At 37.1% G+C, this 22,615-nt stretch overlaps 1 protein-coding gene across 1 annotated transcript in view; it reads right to left on the reverse strand.

Annotated features, from left to right (window-relative positions):
• Nucleotides 1–22,615, reverse strand: part of ipo13b (importin 13b) — a 46,042-nt gene that overhangs the window by 7,278 nt on the left and 16,149 nt on the right. Inside the window, exons 4-15 of the mRNA XM_077220939.1 lie at nucleotides 18,617–18,757; nucleotides 15,378–15,519; nucleotides 12,393–12,559; nucleotides 11,842–11,962; nucleotides 10,816–10,963; nucleotides 10,419–10,600; nucleotides 10,297–10,323; nucleotides 9,439–9,573; nucleotides 5,231–5,380; nucleotides 5,061–5,141; nucleotides 4,785–4,922; nucleotides 2,755–2,851 (exon numbers count right to left, since the gene is read on the reverse strand). Coding sequence (XP_077077054.1) covers nucleotides 2,755–2,851; nucleotides 4,785–4,922; nucleotides 5,061–5,141; nucleotides 5,231–5,380; nucleotides 9,439–9,573; nucleotides 10,297–10,323; nucleotides 10,419–10,600; nucleotides 10,816–10,963; nucleotides 11,842–11,962; nucleotides 12,393–12,559; nucleotides 15,378–15,519; nucleotides 18,617–18,757 — 1,529 coding nt within the window. The remainder of the gene's footprint in view (nucleotides 1–2,754; nucleotides 2,852–4,784; nucleotides 4,923–5,060; nucleotides 5,142–5,230; nucleotides 5,381–9,438; nucleotides 9,574–10,296; nucleotides 10,324–10,418; nucleotides 10,601–10,815; nucleotides 10,964–11,841; nucleotides 11,963–12,392; nucleotides 12,560–15,377; nucleotides 15,520–18,616; nucleotides 18,758–22,615) is intronic.

Here is a 22,615-nt window from a genome sequence, read left to right on the forward strand (position 1 = left end):
GATTGTGCAAGTGACATTTCCATCAAATATCCCGACTCCTGAAACGCGAGAGTCTAGAGTCGCCGCCTGCAGCTGCAGCGCGATTGGCTCGCCTTGTGTAACCTATTTTAAGAGACAGAGAAGACGCGGCATTGAGAGAATCACTCACGCTGTTTGTGAAATTGTATCTCGCAGAAAGTTTTAAAATGACTGATTTGATCTTATAATCTATTAGGTTAAATTTACTCATAGGCCTACATGCTAGATTGAATGAATGTTTGCGGGAATTTCCCGCATTATAAACGCAAGACCTGAGGGAATGATTAAAATGATGCGCAATACCCGCAATCCCGCTCCGAAATTCGAGCCCTGGAATGAAACTTGTGAGGTAACGCAGCGCTGTTTCACTTGGTCTACACTATCACACTAAACTGCATTTGAGTGTGTTGAAAGTTATAATGTTATTCTATGTGTTAGTTTGTCTGTATGACACTAGCAGTAAGCTAGATCAACATTAGAATAACATACTGATCACATTCTAACATTTCATCATGTTGAGCTATATAACATTGATTAGTTTTATGTACATTTGTTCACCTGTCTAATAAAGTAGATGCAAGAGCGGCGTCTCTGTCAAGTCGAAGTTAATCGCAGACGCTAGCTCTCGGCATCTCAAAAACGCCACGCTGATATTGATCCTCATTTAATTTCCCCTTTTGTCCCAAAGTCTGCTTGCCATGGTCCATAATGTTTGTTCAAAACAACAACAGCATGAGCGTGCCGCTAGACGTAACGCAGTTGTCAACGTCTGTTGCCATGGTTACTATGGCAGTACGAGCGGAAACCAGGGATAACGCGGATATTACGTCATTGACAGGCGACAGTGAACAGGGACGAGCCATTATTTAAAATTGGAATTTCTCTGAAATTAAAAATATTTGGGAACTTTTGGGATATTGTAAGTACACAACTGCAGAAAATATATCACACTGTGCAAGTGATTTTGTGAATTTTATTACAAAAAGTCTTACATATTTTACCTTTAAAATGTATGTATTTGAATTTCATATAAAATTAATTTGGATTACACAGTTAAAACATAAACAGCCCAAAAAACTTAAAGTGATACATATTTGTCAGTCATACAAACTAAATGGGTGAGAAAGATTTCTGTAATAGTACTAATAAACTACATTTCTGGATTCAAAAAAACATTTTCAAAATGCATTTATTCAAATTGCTAAATCTGTTCATTGTGAAAACTATTAAGGAGGCAATATTATGGCCTTTTACAAAGTATTGATTTTGTTATAAGAAAAGGTTTTTTATGCTTGAATGTTCAAAAACACTTTCCCCCCATATTTTCCCATATTCAGGCCACGCCCCTTTATTCTGCATATGCCTTGGGTGAGAATTATTTAAATGAGGAATATTGTTTCGGTTCGTTCCCGGAAGAAAACTCATACAATGGAGGCGTTTTCAGGGAGTTCGGAAACAGTGACACTGATAAAGAGAATAACTCCCGCTGGAGGGACTTTGTGCTTTATAACTTTTCAGACCTTTTTTATGCTTAAACAGCAACATTACACACTAAAAAAGATGAACATGGAAAAAAGCAAAATAGGACCCCTTGAAATGTATTGAGTTTAAAAGTATTAACAGTAAAAATATGGCTAGATGTGGGACAAGCAATATTCAATAAGTTAAAATGAGAATGAAACTGGATTTATTGATGATAAATGGATAAACCAGGTTATCGTGCATCTAAAACAAATTTAGTTCATTAATACTATTACAGACATCTTACTGTTTTTTTTACCCATTTCATTTATGTATAACTGACCAATATGCACCACAATAAGTTTATTAGTTTGTTAAAACAGTGTAATCCAATCAAATGGAAAGTTTATATGCAATTCAAATTCATAAATCATAAAAACTTAGGCCTAAATATGTTTTGAGTGAATAGGAATTTATGTTTTGTTGTTTTAATAATACAATGTTAATATAAATCCTGCATGTGATTTGATGTTCTCTTGATTTTTGCTTAGATGAGAGTACAATAATTCTGATGAAATGTAAAAAGAAATTTCTCAAACGAGAACAATCATGATTAATAATACAATAAAATTTCTGCAGACAAGATCATTTCAATGAAAGCTTATGTGTATGATGCCACATGGACAGTACAGCAAGCAGCAGATTGTCAAATGGTCTTGAAAAGAGATTCTGAAAACGGCTTTGACGTCAAAGACTCCATTTACATTTGGTATTAAGATCTGTCTCAGGTGATCCAACTACAAGTGGTGAGTAAAAGAAACAGGTGTAAACAGGGGCTTAATTGTGTTATGGTTAAATAATTGATACAACATTGCACAATGCATTCTGATGCATCCCAGATAACAGTGAAGGACCGCCTACTCACCTGTCAATCAATCAGATCACACAAAATGTCTATTAATACCAGGTGTAAACAAGACTGAATGCATTCGGATCCAAATCAGAAACTCTAGTGTGAAAACGCCCTTGAATTTAGTGTGTGTGTGAGAAACTCATTGGGTAATACTCTCAAACAGAATAACAGGATCAAAAGTCACCACACCATTGCAGAAAACAAGAACGGTTTCAAAAACATGATAATTTCTGAACTCTGTTTCTGTGTGCGCGGGTTTTAAAAACAGATACATGCAAAACACAGGAAAAAGTGACTGTAAAGACATCAAAACCACATGATTTCCTTCACCCTCTGCAGCTGATTGTTTCCAGCATGCCTACCTTGCTGGAAGATGTTCAGAGTAACAGTAGTGACCAGTTCAAACAGCGCTTTGATTGGGGGGAAATGATTCGTTTCACTGGCAAATATATGGACCATCTGCAAGAAAACAAAATGAATCAAATGAAACTCCACAAGGGAAGCGGCAAAGCACATGTGAGTTTCTGCAGAGTTTGTAAAATCAAATTTGAGACTTTTTAAGACCTGCACAAATACCGTGTCCATGCAATCTCAAAATAATAAAAAAAAAATGTCAGATTCTATACGAGGCACACATTCAACTGCAAAACATGATAATTGCAAGTTTTAAATACTCTTGAGAGGTCTTATTTCATATCTACATATGCATTGAAATTGATTTATGCACTAATATATTAATGCATACGTATTAGAATGCGATCAATATTGGATTTTGCTTATACGATAATATTATGTTTAAAGAAAGGCAATAAGATTATTGCGCCAATACTGGTAAATTTATATGATCAATGTGTTCATGTTCTTAGTCTTTCATTTCTGTGAGACGGTGGCACAGAAAGAAGCTACAAGAGTTTACGCTGAATTAAATGCCAGATACAGGTAATTATGTAACCAAAATACCAATAATATCCAGAATTTTTTTTTTACACATAATATGAGACTTTTAATAATAAACAACCCCAAAATACAATCAAAATCTTAGTTTGGAATGCCTATGCTTTACTACATCCAGCTGCTCATTCAATAAGGGGGCCTAAAATATGTAAATCTTACAAATATCAACATATTAAATACACCCAGGGCTTGAGTGCATTTCAACAGAGCCGTGTAACACAGTCACTCCCCACTAGCCACTTTAGCAGTGAATTTTAAACATATACAGTTTATTTAATTGTAGTCGTCTCAAAAGGCATCTGAAATGATAATCTAACTGCAATGTGACACTACAACTCCCATGAGCACTGCCTGCACACAGTGTTTGCTCATTGGTCCATTTGTGAAGCCTATTGCCTTGCGCTCGTGCGCTAGTGGACCGTCATTACACAATGGCGGCACATCAGATCTTCGTTTGTGTGTGTGTGAAGGAGAGATTCCTGCTGCTGTTTTGACTCCTTTACACATTTTAAAAGCTCTTCAGGAGTTCTCAGCTGGTCAAAATACCATCATATGTGGGCTACGCACATACAATGAGCGCATTTACCTCAGAACACAGCACTGTTTTGAAGTTTTAATAATCACATTAGGTGTCGCGTCATCGTGATTCCTGTTTTTACGACCCTGAATTTAAGATCTCTTAAAATTATATTTAAGACTTTGCTATGCCATGTAAGATATTTGAGACTTTTACGGCCTTAAACTAGCCTGACGTCATCATACTCAGTCAGAATACTTCTAGTCAGAATGTCGCTGAAACTGCTCCCTTGGGCTGTGATTATGGGGCGTGTGTCAACCGAACCAGGAAATAAAAGGCCTCTGCACTCAATTGGATAGATCTAGAACCAATCAGAGCAACGGAGTAAGTGACGTATGTTGAGAGATAGATTAAAGTTGATGGATCAAACTTTTTCCGAATCACGTATGAAGGACGGCAAAAACATCTTTCCCATCGACAAATGCCTTGATCGCGGTTCTCTGTTCCTCTTCTAAAATTAATGTGCTGTCTATATCTTCTATAACACACGCGATAGCGGAATATACACAACTCAATTCTCCAGCGGCAGCCATGAATTCAACCCAAGCCCTCTGATGACGTGAATGGTTACGTTACCGTTGGTCACATAGATATGATGTCTATGGTTGCTCATCTGTCCATCATCGTATAAAGCCCGCCCTGACAATTTGATTGGTCCGAACAATTTTTGTTCGGGCATAATAGCTCCTCAACGGATCGAGTCCAGACCGAACTTCCCGACCTAAAAATGTTGTGGGCGGGGTTCGGCCTGGCCTCCAGGCTAGCCTTAAACTTGATCAAACTTAACTTTTTAAGGACCCGCAGGAACTCAAACATTAATGCCTGTATAAACATTAATTTGTCGTTGTGCGTGTCGTGTACCTGGCGGGTTAAGTCCAGTGCAGACGCCTGCGGTATGGTACTGTACATCTGTCCCAACATCGCACTCAGCTGAGACACCATGGGGGCAAAATCATGCAGGAGAGTTTTCACAGACTTCTCAAAGATGGCGCACACCGCCTGAGAGAGAGAGAGAGAGAGCGAGAGAGAGAGAGCAGGATTAATTTGTCCTGCACACAAAAACTGCTTCCATAGTGAGCAATGACTATGGTACAATTTAAAGGTGATGCAGAATAAGGAGCTTGAGATGAATCTCACCTCCACAACCTGCGAGTCATTCAGCCATTTACTGAGAACCGTCTGTATCAGTGCAAAGACTTGTTGGAGCACCACCACCACCTAAAACACACACACACACACACTATAGTCCACCTCTGACACACGGAAACACATGCTTCGGTGTGACCGTGGAGAGCAGGTGTGCTTACAGGGTTGGGGCCGGTCTGAGGCGGGGCTGATTTGATGGGCGGGGCGTTCTCTCCTGACTCCTCCTCCTGTTTGGTGATGTCCAACGTGGTGAAGAGATTGGACAGCAGACCGAGGATGTGAATAATGGCCAGTTTATTCGAGGGGTTGGGCTGAAAAGAGATTGTTATTTAATATGTTTTTCATTTTAAAAGGGCCATATTTTACAAACAAATTACAATTTATATTTTGTTGAGATTTCATGCAGATGTCCATGACCATTTTCCCTCTTAATCACACTTTGGATTAAACCGACTGTTTTTGCTACTGTACTAAGTGGTACTAAATCCACTGTTTATAATGACATCAATTGTGAGTGGCTATACTTCACATATTAGCATAGCTCAAACTGTTGTTCATCAGGGCTGAACAATTAAACGAAATAAAATCTAAATATGGCTTAGTGCGAAAATAAAAACATTGAGATGAAATAATAAATTAGTATTTTAATTTTACAGTTTGTAAAATATTTTTTTTATTTTTCTTAAAATACGTTATTTTACAGTGAAATAGAATTTTAGTATTTTTTAATTATTATTTACAAGTATGTATTTTTTAATAAGTACAATATTTTATAATTATACTGATATTATAGTTAACTAAAACTAAAACCATAAAAATACAAATCATTTTTGTTCCCTGAAATAAAATAAACGTGAATTGAAATAAAATATTTAAAAAATTCAACTTATTTTATTTCAACTAGTTGCCAAGGAAGCATTTCTCATTTTCATTTAGTTTAACTTGATGTACTATAATAACTCAAAAACTAAAACTGAATAAATGAATAAAAACTATATAAAACTGTCAAAATGACTCAAACTTTATCTAAAATTAAAATACACAAATAAAAACTAATTCAAACTAATAATAAAAACTAAAATAGTATCTCAATGATACTAAAATAACACTGTGACATAGTACATTTCAATACATTTAACGAAACGAGCAAGAAAAATCCCTTCAATCATGTAAAATAACGAGACCCGACGGGTGGGGTGGGCGTACGCTCTGAACCGGCACTCCCGGGAACATCAGCGGTAATTAAACAGTCGTTAAACATCCATTAGGCCAACAGTCTAATTACTGCTGTTAGCTCCATGACAACAGCTCAGTGATTGGCGGAGAGGCAAAGAGAGTCGCTACTTTGTCTTACTTTCTTTATGACATCATGCACACAAGCACAAAAGGAAAGAGACGCTCAATTAAACATTTAACAAAGACATCTGTGCACGAATGACCTTGCCTTCAAAAGGTTAACCTGTAATAACATTATAACATTATACTATAAAATACGTACATAATAATACGTTTAATGGTAAAAATCATTCATGTAGATTTCAATTGATATGTTAGAGATGCATGCATGTATGTGGTGTCTATTAAACTGCTCATCCAATCAGATATCAGAACTGGTTTCGTTTGTTTTATAAAGAATATGTGGAGAACTGTGCACTGAGGTCCTGTTTACTTTGGGTATTTTTAGCCATTGTACTGACAGCCCCGTCTGAAAATAACATCAGAGCCGATACATGAGACGTGAGTGTTTAGACTCAGTGTCTGTGACCAGCAGGGGACGCTGTGTGAGCGCCCCATCATAGCCTGTTTACTAAGGCTGATGTAATGTCTTTCTGGGAAGGACCAGACAGGGAGGAAAGATATTAGAAAACGAAAGTCAAAAATAGACATGCAGCATTTAGAGAGAGACGAGATATGAAGCCGAACAGGAAATAGGAGTGAAATCAGTTTAGATTTCCAAGCATTTTGATAAGATGAAAAATAATTACAATGCAAAAGTATTTAGAAGATAGATTATGATTTCAACGTTTGCATATGGTTTCCAGGGCATTGCAATGTAGTTGCTAGGGTGTTTTAGTTGCTCACTGAAGTGAGCCATTGTTATATTCTGGTCTCAGTTTCAATGGAAGACATGGATTTTTTTGCTCTTTTTTTTTATCTCAGCCAGATGAATATCGTAAGTCTAAACACTTTGAAAAAAGGCAAAGCTGCAAAATTTGAGTTATCCTTCATGTCTGTAGATACGGGGCAGGGTGCAATACTAATTCAATAGTTTTATTCCTTCCGTTATATGTTGAGAGAAATGAAAAATAGTGATACACCAAAATTAATTTTTCATTGAAACACCAAAAGTTTTCTTTTAGCCAAAAACTGAAATTAAAGTTTATTTAATAATCAATTATTTAATCAAATGTATTTACCAATCAACACCAAATTAAAAATTAGTTGTAAATTGCACATAAGAGAATTCAACTTTTCAAATACATATGAAAGGATTAGTTCACTTGAGAATAAAAATGTCCTGATAATTTACTCATCCAAGATGTGACCTTTCCAACGTGATTTTGTAATGTGTGGCGCATCGCAGAGCTGGTGCAAGACGAGCATGTGTAGTTAAAAAAAAAAAAAAGCATAGAATTTTTTGTTTTGTTTTTTCTTAGAAAATGACCGATTGTTTGGCTAGAAAAGACCCTTATTCCTTGGCTGGGATCACGTAGAGCCCTTTTAAGCGTCATTGAAACTGCAATTGTACCCCATTGAAGTTCACTATATAGAGAAATATCCTGGAATGTTTTCCTCAAAAACATTCATTTCTTTTCGACTGGAGAAAGAAAGACATGAATATCTTGGATGACATGGGGGTGAGTAAATTATCAGGAAATTTAAATTCTGAAGTGAATTAATCCTTTAAAGGGTCAGTTCACCCAAAAATTTAAATTCTGTCATTAAATACCCACCCTCATGTCGTTCCAAACTTTCGTTCATCTTTGGAGCACAAATTAAGAGATTTTTTTATGAAATCCGAGAGCTTTCTGTCCCTCCATTGATTGTTGAATAATGTCGTTATTTTGGGGTTTTTTTGCGCACAAAAAGTATTCTCGTCGCTTCATAATATTAAGGTTGAACCACTGTAGTCACATGGACTATTTTAACAATTTATTAAAGGGATTGTTCACACAAAAAAGACACATTTGGTAAGGGGAAACATTTATACACATTTAAACAGTGGCTATAATAAAAAATAGTTTTTCATGACATTTATTCGAACATACATTAAATAATGAAGACAACAGGTCAAGTTTAAATATAATGTTGTGCATACATATATAGGAAAATGCTGCTCTCTAGTTATTTTTTTTCGAACTAACGAGTTTATAGTTATTCAATAGCTTTTCATGAGGTTAATGTAACGTTACATATTGTTTACAAGCTGTTTTATTGATCTTTAAACAGCTGAAACACTGATTGAGTGATTTCATAAAACATGAAAATTAAATGAATGTCACCATTTCTGTCAATGATTTCGGCCTTCAAAACATTTAAAAAAAAATTCCAAACAGATATTTTTAGTTGCCAAAATTTTGGTGCATCACTAACAAAAAATGTTGCTATTTTTCAGCATGTATAAACTTCAAAATAAATAAGGACGGCACTCATTCCATTACATCCAGGATGTTTTGGCAGTAAAAGAGAGAATGCTTGAAGGTTATTTCTAATTATATATATAATTTTAAATTATACAATAGTTAATGCCAGTCCCCTGATCTGCTGTTTTATCAGTTTTTACATTGATCCTGCTTCAGCTTTTTTTGACAACAGTTCTATTTGTGCAGCAAAAATTGTGTTTGAAATGTCACTTACTTCAAGGGATAATTCACCCAAAAATGAAAGTTCTGTCATTAATTACTGTCACTCCAAATTCGTAAGACTCTCATTCATCTTCAGAACACAAATAAAGATCTTTCTGATGAAATCTGAGAGATCTCTGTCCCTGTTCGGTCAACGGATGGACAAAAAGCTCCCAAATTTCATCAAAAAGATCTTCATTTGTGTCCCGAAGATGAACGAAAGTCTTACGAATTTGGAGTGACATGAGGGTGAGTAATTAATGATAGAATTTTCATTTTTGGGTGAACTATCCCTTTAGTGTGAATCCATGCAGGGCTCTCTGTAACATTAAGCGGATTTCTCCTGCAGTTTACTCTTCCAGCGCCCAGAGTAATGCCCATCTGTTCCTGCTGAGAAATGTTCCATCCTGTGACACTCTCACGCAGACACAGGGTCTGTTCACACACAACCGAGCCAAACGAACACACGGATAAACAAACCCAGAGGACTGAGAGGACTTAAGGTGAGCAGTTTGATGTCTCACCGTCTCTTCTGCTAGTTTCTCCAGTTGTTGGATGTACGGAGTGATCAGAGATTGAAGGTTCCTCAAGATCTCCTCCACCGGCAGTGCAGACAACAGAAACCCCAGAGCCTGCATCAACCACATGCACTGACTCGTCTAGAGAGAAAGAGAGAGATTGAAAAGGAACAGGTGTAACACCAGGCGTGATGGATTTCCGGCTTCATGTATTGTTTTTGTCCTCACTGAAAGTGGAAAAGCTGTGCGAAGTGCCAAAAATCACTGCCAACCATATTTCATGTTTGATAAACAATTATGGCCAGGGATCTGCTGAATTTTTTAAATCAAATTAAAGACCTGCACAAATAAAATTAATAACATATGTCCATACAGAACAAACCCATTCAATCTCAAAATAAATCATGCATCTCAGCCTTAAATACATACTGTACATACAAATTGAAATTGGTTTATGTTAGTGTTGTGATATGTATTGATATATTAGTACATAAACTAGTGTTGTGAAAAGTAACGACTTCGATACCAAGTAGGTAGTGAAATTTTAGAAATGTGACGAATCCAGCATTTCCCCTTACCATTTTGAGCGCTGTTGAATGGATTCTTAAACACCTCTGATTGGCCCTTGCGTTCAAGCGCTCAACATATGTGTCTCTGATTGGCTACAATGATCAACGCTTCAAAATGTTGATCAATAAACCATTTGACGCTTTGTGTAGCCCCTGATCAGGATACTACGCAAAGTGGATTTTGACTTCAAAACAGTTGACTATAATCAAAAAATTTACATTTACAGCTCTATCAAATCAGCTTCATCTGAGCAAAACCAAATGGGTTTATTCATCAAAATAAATACAAACTCACCTTGTGAATCTGTTTAATAAGCACTTCCTGAATGCAAGAAAAAAAAGACAAGAAGTTCAGAGGAGAAAAACTGTGTAAGTGTGTCTCATATGTGTTAGTATCATCATTAGAGCATGTATTACCTGCGACACAGCGACTATATTGGCAGCGTACGGAGGCAGGTCGTATTTGCACTCTCTGCAGATCTTCTTTAGTGTGGAGACGCTGGAAACAGACAGGTCTGGATTACCCAATGCCTGCAAAACCAGTGGCAGAACGCTGCTCAGCATCACCGGATGATCCGCCAACCACTCCGCCAACGCTCCTACAGGGAGAGACGTAATGGGTAAATATCTGGGATGGAACACAAAACTGAGTGTCTGTGTGGGAAAGTAATTATGTGTAATTGTCTGGTCTCGACCAAAGTGTGTGAAAACAGCCTAAATTGCTTCAGATGGCAAATGACAATTTCCTAAAACACAGAAATGGCACAACGACTGTTTTTTAATGTTACAGGAGTGCCAATATGCAAGCACACACCGATTGTGAACATGACGGTGTCGGCCAGCTGGACGTTGTTTATGTTGATTCGTGGAATGAGGCCGATGAGTCCTGGGATGACATCAGAGTAGTTCACATCTATCGTTTCGGCGATGGACTGGAATCCGTACAGCAGTGCTTCTGTATGCTGGAACAAAATAGACACATTCCTGTTAAAAACCCCATGTAGGGTTGCAAGATTTGGGTTTGAAAATGCGTTTTTCTGATGGAAAATGCGTTTTTCTGATAAAAATTGCGATTACGATTTAAGCAGTTTTTTTTTTAAACTCCAGGTTTGCTATCTTTGTTTATAGGGCTGCACAATTTTTTATTATATGCAATTATAGGCAATTTTGTGATTATATATCAATATGACTATAAAAATAATAATTATATTATTATTACTAAATAGAAATGTTAAACAAAATAAGAAATATTGTTAATTATTGTAATACTTATTATATTATAATAATTTTATTTTACAGTACTAATACTTATTTAATTCTAATATGTTTTACAATTTATATAAAATAAATATTCATATTAATTTTCGATTTACTCTTAATTTCTTAATTTTCAAATGTTAAATCAACAAGCTTTGAAAAATGCAGGGAGCCCTTAAATCATCTTCTCTTAAGTTGAAAACATCCAGTTTATAGGAGCTTCTCATTACAAGTTTGGGAAGATGATTGGCACATTCAAAAGTGACCCAAGCCGCATTTTATGCGTTTATGTGGAGCCACATTTTCTGTGAACCGAGCCGCTCTGAGAAGCTGAAAGCACCAGATCATGAGATGCTCTCATGTAGAAGAACACAGAGCCAAGCTTCACTATGAAACAAGAAGAATATATATTTATTTAATGAAATCAGTCTTTGCCAATTTATAATTGCACTTAGCCATATCAGTTTCGGTTTGATTCTAATTACTGGTGCAGCCCTAGCAATGTGCACAAAAGTTCGCCCCTTTGCTTTGTTTGTTTAATGAAACAGCAAAAACAATGAAACTGAATCCATTATTTTCTGACCTGCCATGTTGTTGTTTGTTCTGTGTTGGTGAGGAGTCGCCCGAGTTTGTCGTACAGGTTACTGAGTAATTCGGCTCCCAGCATCTCGTAGACGTACATCAGTGTGTCAGATATATCCACCCTACAAGAGTCAAACATCACAGAGATGCATTATTTTATCAACCCTTCACTCGCTTTGTGTTGATATTCGCTTTTTAAGACAATTAAATCAAAAAGTTTGAGCCACACATATTAAATATTTAATTAAATATGAAATCTTTAAATACATTTTAAATTGTAATATTTGTGTATTTTAATAATATTTAATTTTGCACATTCCTAATAAGAACAGCAACATTGTCTGTTGTGCCACTTCAGCAAATCCAACATGAAACTGCTGAGTGTAGAAGAAAATGTTACAACAGGCCCATGAGAAAATGAATCACACACACACACACACACACACACACACACACACACACACACACACACACACACACACACACACACACACACACACACACACACACACACACACACACACACACACACACACACACACACACACACACCTGTAGATCCTGAACTGCTCCTTTTCATCTGATGACCAGGAAGCATACTCCTCGTCCGTGGGGAACTGCGCTTTGTGCAGCAAAACGTCTACGAGTTGGAAATACACAGGCCTGTAGACCTGCAGATACACAGCCTGCTTCTCTGCCTCAAACGACATGATGTCATCCTGGAACACATGGCCAAACATCAACAAATAAACACTAAACTAATGATAAAGTAAGGAAGAATACAGCCAGTGAGTCAGAATCACTTATCACACAGCTACTTAGTAAAATAAATAATTGAAATGTTGATTTGAGTTTAATTTAATTTATTTTTAAATAGATTATGGTAGAAAATGAAGTTGCACTTCTGATGAAACGAGACACTGCCACTGTTTTTCATGTTTAATATGGTAAAGCTGCTTGATTTTAAGCTATCCATTATATAAAGTGCTATATAAGTAAACGTGACTTTACTAGAGTGATGAATTGCAGAGCTTGTGCAAACGTTGCTAAGATCAGATGCTTATCTTATGCTTTATAAAAATTAAAAAAACTTGCCGTTTTCTCAATTTTGTTCTGTTTATTTTGTTATTGAGAGGAAAATGTGCAGTAGCACACATTTATATATTCATCTAAACGCCGCTCTCAGCAGTGTGTGTGGCGTCGGATGTTTGTTAACAGTATATCGCTGCTCACGCATTTCAAACTTCATTTTACGCCTAAGTGAAGAACGAAAAAAAAAAACCTTTGCCATGAGGCAAACTTTGTATATCGGGGCTTTAACTAATACAATAACCAATTAATATTAGTAATAACTATATTTTATTTTTGATAAAGTCATTATTATATTTCATAAAATAAAATAATAATAATAATAATAATAATAATAATAAATATTTTATATAAAACAATATCCATACATCCATTATCCAAACCACTCGTCTTTTGTAGGGTCGCTTGGATGCTGGAGCTAAATAAAATAATATGTTTTTAATTAATAATAATAATATGCAATGCTTCATGCAATTAGGTGGTCACTGTTGAAAAAATTGGCAGTGTTAAAATTTGTGTTGAAATCACACTGACTTGTGTTTTAACCTCAGAGAGCATGGCAGGTTTGTAAAAATGTTTAAAAATTATTAATATTCTATTTCTCTATGGAGAAATTGAATGGAACATCCATAATCCAATAGTTTCGCTACTGGATTCAAGCCTTTAAACATAGACAAAAAATGTTCAGCCAATGGAGTCTGTTAAGACAGGCAAGGACACAGGAAAAGGACATTCCTGAATATTCAACACGTGACGACACACACTGCAGTAAACACACAGCACAGATGAACAGATACTGTGTGAAGGACGGTTCAATGTCTCGAACAGCCACTCTCCATCACTACTGCAGATTTACACACAAACAACAAACCACCACAAAATAAAGACACATTACAAATTTAAAAATTGTGTACATAAATAGCAGACTGAAGTGGCTTAAATAGCGTCAGTATGGACAGGTAACAGAAGTCAAGTCATTCACACTTTAGTAGCAAGTCCTGAACTGATATTAAATTCTGCTTCTGTGTGACCTTAAGACTTAAATTTAGACAATATGTGACTATCCATTTATCATCACGATCATCAACAAGTGCTGGATTTGAGGGAAAAAAGGCAGTAATTAATCTGTGCACCTGCTCACCACTGAGGTACTGAACAGATTAGGGGTGCAACGGTTCAAATAGCTCACGGTTTTAGGGTCACGGTTTCGGTATGTGCTATGTTCAGGGGGAAAAAAAAAAACTACTGTAAAAATTAAATAAAGAAAATAAGACAAAATCTAACCACAAGAAAAAGCACACATAAATACAAAAGAGCAAAGATACTAATAAAATAAACTATGCTTTTCAGGTATGTCTAATATTAGTTTTCAGGTACAGAATGGAATAAAATAATCAAATGTAAAATAACATTACCTATTTGCCTGTATAAATGAAAGATTAATCCTTATTAAAGTTACAAAAGCTATTCAATTCAGAGCTGATTCAGTAGGCCTAAACTGATACTGCGAGTTGTCTTTCTTGACCGTATAACTTTACTAAAGGCATAACAGTATATGTCTGCTAGGATACTCATAAAAGATGGACATGTTGACATACTTTTTGTGTGAATTTGTCCATTCAAGTGCAAGACTTGAAAGAGAACTCAATATTTGTGCGCTGTCTGAGAAGAATAGGCTGCACACACACTCTTGTACATCTATCTTTATGAGGACATTCATTGACACAATGCAATCTCTAGCCGCTTACCCTAACCTTACTCATCACAACTAAGTGCTTAACCCGAACCCTTACCCTAAACCTACCCTTAACCTAATTATAACCTTATCCCTAAAACCAAGTCTTGACCCTCAAACAGGCCTTTAAAGGGGTTTCAGAAAGTGAGGACCGGCCAAAATGTCCTCACTTTACTCTCTTTGTCCTCACTCCAATGGTCTAAAACTCAAACTGGTCCTCACAAAGATAGTTGTACAAGTACACACACAACACACACCCACACCCCTTCTCACAGCGCGCGCAAGTTCTCTTTCGCATCTTGTTCTTGAATTTTTACATTGGTAAAATTAAATGAGTTTAGTTTTAAACACTGATAGTAACATGTGCAGTTCAGGTCTCGCCTGCGCTCGTGCGCTACCAAATCCCGGGTGGTGATGATGCTGTAAATGACTGGTCATGTTCGAGCATTTGGCACTCGCATCGAACAGAGTTGACAAAGAGTAACCGTTTTGTTTGATTATCACTGTTGTAATGTATTACTGCTGTCTGTTTTACACGTTATTTTCAACAAATCAGATTATAGATGCGTCATCAGTTTTGAGATCAACCGCGGTGCGTGTCCTGAACCGTGGGTGGAGAACGGTACGGTTCGACTTTTTACAGAGAACCGTTTCACCCCTAGAACAGACACAGGCACACGGTTGGTGTTTAAGATCTCAGCAGTGAGGCTTACCTGTAGTGTGTACCAGAAGGTGAGTGTGAGAGAGCTGGTGGTCTCGTTGACAGGGTAGTGTCCGGGGATGCCTGTGCAGAACATGATCATATTCACCAGTGCCAAAAAACTCTGCCAGTGCTCCACCTGTTCCAACAGAGCTCTGATAGAAAAGAGGAGAAGAGACCTTCATCATATCTGGAAAATCTTTATCATTAGGGATACATGATATATTGACCATACCAGTATCAATCAATATTATATACAGGGCTTGACATTAACACCGTTAACTGACTGATTTCAGCAGTGGTGTGTAACGCAGTCACTCCTAACAGCCACTTTGGCAGGTTAAATTTTATATATAATGTATATATATTTTCAATTGTACTCTTTTAAAAAGACATCTGAAATAATAAACAGTGCAATGTAGTGTTGACAAAAATATAGATTTTTCGAAGTACCTGAAATACTTGAAACGCATCCAATACTTATTTTCCACAGATACACGATACCAGCTGCGCTTTCTCTCTCTCTAATCTCTCCGACAGCAAGTTGACGCACAAACACGCCTCCCCGCACTTTGCTCCAGATGAATGTTCTCGGTGTTACAGGGCTTGAATTTCGGCATGGGATTGAGTGTATTGCACATAATGTTACTCATTCCCACAGATTTTGTGCTCACACCCAAAGTGCGGCACATAAAGTCACCTCTCAGTACTAAATTTTTCACTGCTTATTGTGCTTAAAGGCCGTGTTGCAGGGTTAATTTTTCAACGAATTTGTGCAATTTGCTTGTTGGTAATAAACATTTAAACTGTTATCCATTGTATTTTATGTTGTTGGGTATCACAAAACGGAATATAATACGAAAAAGTAGGTACTATCTTACAGCGGTTTGCAAGGATTCTCCTTTCCCCCACAATGCATTGCATTACGTCACCTTGGGGAGAGAATTTACCAAAGCCCGCCTTGAGAGCATTGAGAGTGACTAGAGAGACGAGTAGTAGACGAGAGTATTCAGATAGCGCAGATTATAGATAAATAGATAAATACATAGATATAGATATATAGATATTTAGACTAGATATAGATAGACAGACAGATATATATAGATCGATAGGCTAGTATATGCGGCAACTGCACATCCAATGGCGCGGGCGCCTCTGATGTGCGACCAACTCTACGTTGTCAATCTACCTACTATATATTTCTATCTATGCTAACGTTATGCTATCTGGCTGTCTGCCTATCTCTCTCTATACCGCCCACACAAGCACCTGCCAAACACAGCGACAGACACGTGGTGGCTACGTTTGCAACAACATTTTCACCGGAGGAAGAGATAAACGCTTAGAAACACCCATATAGCTAGCTACAAATAGATGCTTTCTACTTGTAGATGACAAAGACAAAGTTTACCAGTACTCTACGACACTATGACAAAGGTTACCGGTACTTATCTAAACTAACGTCATGATCACTGCCACTAGATAAAAAGATTTTTCACTCGGTGCTATTCAATGACAGTAAAAAAAAAAAAGTGTCGTTATTGTGCACTGCTGCTCGTAGACTAGCTCCAGTGCTCATTGCTGCGTTGCTAAATGATAGCGACTCACCAGGACACTTCACCAACTCTCCACTCATTCTCCTCGGACCATGCATTTTAATTGGCTTTGACGGCCATCAGTTCTTGGCAATTCCTAATTTGCCCTCTCACGTCTGGCAGGTTTGAAATTATACGGCTGCGAGCCATCATACATGTTGGCTCTTGCCACCTCTTCCTCATCCCAGTCAGTCGCCATAGTTGTAATACTAGGCTGAGGCTACCTTTCCTCCGCTTCTCCCCAACGTGACGTCATCACCGAATTGCGTAAAAAAAACGTTAATACCAAAAACGTAAAAAACTGGTCTTTAAGATCATTTTTGAGACATTTTAAAAATGATATACATATCTTGAGTGATTTATGTACCCATTAATCGACAATGGTGGTTAACCTGCAACATGGCCTTTAAACAGTCACAAAATAATGTCAAAATGCCATTCTTGGTGTGTATTCACATAAACTCAGTCAGTTTTAAGTATCTGTTTTAAGTGAACGTAAACAGTTGAGAAAAAAACGTGTAATAGTATAATGGGTCTCTACTAGTGATGCGTTGCGGATAATCAATGGATCGGGCGGGTCAAGTAATACAAATTACATTCTGATTAAATGTGGGTGGATATGATAAATAATTAGTAACGTAAAATATTAAATACATTCTCTAAAATATGAGAATATTTAAAACTTATTTTTTCTGCCAGGCAGACAGGCACTAATGTGCTCTCTCATTAAGATAGCCTACGCTCCGCGAGCTCCGCGGGGTTCGCATTTTGAAGCAGAAATGAAGGCAAAACAGGTCCGAGAGAGAATTAAAAACAAAACAAAAGGAAGGAAAGAAAAGTACCGTGTGGGAGCGTTTTAGCGAAGTGGTTAACAAGGATGAATCAAGTGCTGGGTATGTGATATGCAACGGCTGTGAAGCGCTGTATGTTTGTCACCAGTTTATGAGTGTTAAACTAAAAGGCCAATCAAGCAGCATTCCTCAGTGTGTTTTGTTACCATTAGAGATGCGCGCATCAGCTCTCTTGCGTCGCTGAGTCCGCTGTTGAAGGTGATCATCCTTTTATCTTAACAGTTAACACATAAGAATGTTTGCAATTTGACCATCGGGTGCGGGTCCGGTACGGATATCGAAATCAGAGAAAAGTATTAGTGTTGGTGAATGGCGGGTGGATGATTTGTTTTTGGTTGCGGATTCGGGTGACGTTGGAGCTCATCCGCGCATCTCTAGTCTGTAAATCAGGTCTTAAATTGACAGCAGCCTAATATACCTAATACACAGCTGCCAAATAATAATACATATATGGCAGTTTTCCTCTATGGTATCATTGTCAAAATTGTAGCCAGTGAGCAAAAAAGTTAATGTCAAGCCCCGATTATATACATTATATTTTTGTGGACAGTAAGATCTTTTTTTTGTTGTACTTTTATTCAGCAGTGAAGCATTAAATTGATCAAAAGTTACCATAAAGACATTTATAATGATAGAAAAGATTGTTATTCAGGTTTATACAGGTCAATTATCTTATTGTTTTATAATTAATAACATCCAATTAACACAATAAATGAACAGCCCTATAAATTTGTTTTAGAAAATGTTTCAGCTTTTCCATTTTGGTGCTCAAATTAAATTTTTTCACCTATTGTGCATATTTGTACCTTGAATGATTCTCTCCCAGAGAGACGGCGATTCGACAGATGCCATGTGACGTCTCCATGTCTCCATTCTGTACGGCGTCTCGTAACTGTTCCTGTAACTGTAGCACCTGCGGCACCAACTTCAGGAGAGTGTTCACGTACCTGAAACACACGGACACATTAGCATCACAGGTAACTTTTTTTGTTTGAAATAAAAAAATAAAAGAAAAAAATAGAAAAAGGAGCACATCAGTACATCATAAAACCATCTTCCAAACCGTGTTTTTGCCTTACCCTAAAACACTATGGTAAGCCTATAATTAATTATATTGATATTTTCTACAAATATAAACTCTCAAGATGGATTTCCCAGGAAACTGCATACTTTCATCATTCAACTGCACGTTTATATGTCCTATCCGTAAATCATGGAAAGAAGGTCAGGCCACTACTTGTAGCTTGGAGCCACAACAACTGAACCATGAACTGAAAAGAGTTTGCAAGCAAAAAGGGAAAGTGACAGTAATAAAACACAAATCTGCATAGTTTGCATAGCATCAGATTTGCTGTCAACGAACAATGTCTATGTTGGTAACAATGCTAATCTCTAAACAAGTTACTACTCTGCCTGTAAATAGCCTTGTCAAGTTATAGATTCCACCGTTATCTGATATGTATTGCAATAATTATGCCTGTCAGCATTGCCATACTTTTGCAATGCCCTTTTAAAACAATTGATTTCATCAAGTCAAAACATTAGCTATTTATGGAGGGACAGAAAGCTTACAGATTTATGACAGAATTTTGTCAGCTCTCATAACAGAAGTCTAACGGGTTTGCAACGACATGAGGTTGAGTAATTAATGACAGAATATTTGGGTGAAATACCCATTTCATGCTGTACATTAGAATTATTTGCTTGGCTAATTTACTTCTAAACACATTCCCATAATGCACTCTTGGCCAAAACACAATGGACAACATTAACTCTCATCTGCAAAATGTAGAGTATCTCTTCTCTTCAAATCATCACGCTCTCCTTCATTTGTCTACAGCTGTTACCTCATTCCCACATGAACTTCTGTCATGTTCCTCACCCCTGCTGCCATCTCAGCGCTTCTGGAACAATCTGTCCTCTCTCTCTCTCTCTCTCTCTCTCTCTCTCTCTCTCTCTCTCTCTCTTCCAGTCGCTCTCTCTCGTCTCATCCTCCTTAACAGCAGGAAGGACACACAAGTGGAAATGTTAATGAGGTATGGACAGAGAAAAAGTATGAACGCCGGCTCATTACTGGCTCGTCTGAGGCTCAGCGCTCGACAGACACATCAGAGATCATGGCTCTGTGGCATTAAAGAGCGCTTCATTAGGGCAAACATCCTAATGAAACTAAAATATTCAGCGTCACACCCTTAAGCGCTCATCTATTAGGCTTTATTCAGATGGTGGCAAAAAAATATATATTTTTTTACATATCTGACTCAAACCGTTTAGTTTTATCTGTAGCAAAAACTACAATAAAAATGACAGATAAATAAATAATTGAACCTACAGCAGTCTGATTGTAAATCAACAAAAACATTTGTGTTGAAGATCTCGTGAACAAACAGGATAATTTTTCTGAGAATGTGCTAAGTTTGACGATATTACACAGATTGTGATGATAATAAGTCCATGCGAGATACTAAAGACAAGTTCCACAATTCGATAGGTCTTGTTTTCTTAATTTAAACCCATTTCTGCAGTGCTGAAGGAAAAGAATGGCTGCCAAGCAGACACTAAACATCACTGAAGGATCTCATGTTTTTTCAAAGGGTTCATGGAAAAGACTATATTTCTTGCTCTTTCTTTAAAAAGAAAATACTGATGTACTATGTAAACACCAGTTCTGTTCCAAAGCCCACGTTGGCAGCATTTACAGGCATTTCAGGCAACCAACTGTTCCAATGGCAGGCAGAAACCTTATGTTGCATTCAGAGACACAATGTTCTGTCCAAATTCTAATGCAGTTTAGCACGCATCCTTCACAGATGAGGCAATAACAGGATGCACACATTGCACAGTAATTAAAACATCATCTAAGATGAATGACACAACATTTCATTAAGTACCGAAAGTACTGATTACACTTCAATCTATTTATTGTGTAAACCTGCTCATTTCAAGCATTAGGCTAAGCTTTCCATTAATTTATTATATTTTAAATATCCCCCGCTTGGCATTTCATGGCGTGCTGCTTTTCCTTTTTCAGTGTGCTATCCACATTTCTAATCAATGGAAAACTTGGAATATTTTCAAAGTCGCACTCGGTTCAACAATGAAAAGCTGAAAAAAGCTAATGAAAAACTTTTTTTTGAGCAATTGATACTTTTATTCTGCAAGGATGCATTTAACTGATGAAAAAAAATGTCACTTATAAAGTTACTAAGATTTCCATTTTAAATAAATGCTGTTTTTTTTTACTTTCTATTCATCAAAGAATCCTACCCCAAAAAGTACTACCTGTTTTCAACATTGATAATAATCAGAAATGTTTCTTGAGCAGCAAATCAGCATATTAGAATGATTTCTGACAGATCCTATATTAATAAAATCTAGATAAACTAGCTGGTCGTTCGATGGCTAGTAAATTAGTCATGACCCACCCCTAGATGAAGAATGTGGCCGTTTTAAAGTGCAGTGTTATTTGCCCTGTCCTTCCTGGCTTCATTGATCTTATGGCTGGTGAGACTGTGGCTCTGGTGAGAGCATTTATTTATGAGTTCGGGTTTTAAGATGCTTTTACCTGAATAGGCCCTAAATAAATAAATAATCATGTCAATGACACTGCAGTCAAGGTCAAGAAGGGCTTTCAACACCATCAGGAAAATGTCACAGCACACCTGTTTGTGTGAAGATGGTGAACGTTGGGCTAATCAAAGACTACATGTTTTTCTTTCAAGACATTCTCAGTCCATACTTGGATTTTTAAGCATTTTCCTAAAGTTGCTCATCCACAATGAAGCCTCTGAAACGCTAAAATTATCTTACTGCGCATGCGTATATCATCATAAAAGCGCACTGAGATCATTCTTTTCTTCTGTCATGATCATTTTATTAGTATCCAACACTCACTCCTTAAACCGCACTTGTGTGTAGGATTAAGTAGTAACTGCTAGTAACTGAGCTAGTAACTGAGGCTTGAGCCGTTGTAAGCAGACTTTAAAGCAGTTAGTAATGCAGTTATGAGAGAGAGAGAGAGAGAGAGAGATTAAGCGTGTATGAATTACCTCAGTCTGTGTCTCTCAACAGTGTTCGTCTGCAGCGTCTCTAATAATAGTGAAACTAAGTTTATCTGGTCCAAGAACAGCGCCATTATTACCTCGCTAGTGAGAAATGTCTAATAGCTTTGAAGTTGTCAAACTATTTTACTGACAAAACCCTCAGAGCAGCGTTGATAATACGTTTTTGTGCGAGTGTGTGTCCATACTGTACATATGTGTGTGCGTTTGAGCCGGAGAAAGAGAACATGTGCTTTCCAATCATAATAAAACGTAAATATGAGGCTAAAAAAACATTGACATAATTTGTCGTTTTTATCCTATTGTTTACTATATTTATTTGCTTGGTCAGTGTCGTTGTGGGTTTTGGTTCTTTTGCTGCTGTAGGCTATAAGGACCTTTGAAATCACTGAAATCATTTGGCGAAGTGATATGGAGCTGTAATTCGGTCGAGACCTGCCTGGAACTACTTTAGCCGTGCGTTTCCCTCAAAATAATCGCACACCTTAGAACGTTAGTCTACCGATCAGATTTAAGCATTCAACAGCTTTGAAGTATAAGTTAACAAGAATAACCTTGGATGACATTATGGGGCATAAGTACATTAATTTCAGGCTCAGAGTTTCTCATCTCTGTGTGTGTGTTTTCATGTCTCTCAGAATGACCAATTTGAGTTTTATCAGAGCACAGACTTATTTTCACCTCTAATTCTCCATCCTTGTTTGAATTATGCCATCTCACTGTTGTTTCTACGGACACAGGCGC

Source organism: Siphateles boraxobius, unplaced genomic scaffold (genome assembly GCF_051911475.1).
Source record: "Siphateles boraxobius isolate OS27281-9 unplaced genomic scaffold, OSU_SipBor_1 8, whole genome shotgun sequence".
Taxonomy (NCBI): domain Eukaryota; kingdom Metazoa; phylum Chordata; class Actinopteri; order Cypriniformes; family Leuciscidae; genus Siphateles; species Siphateles boraxobius.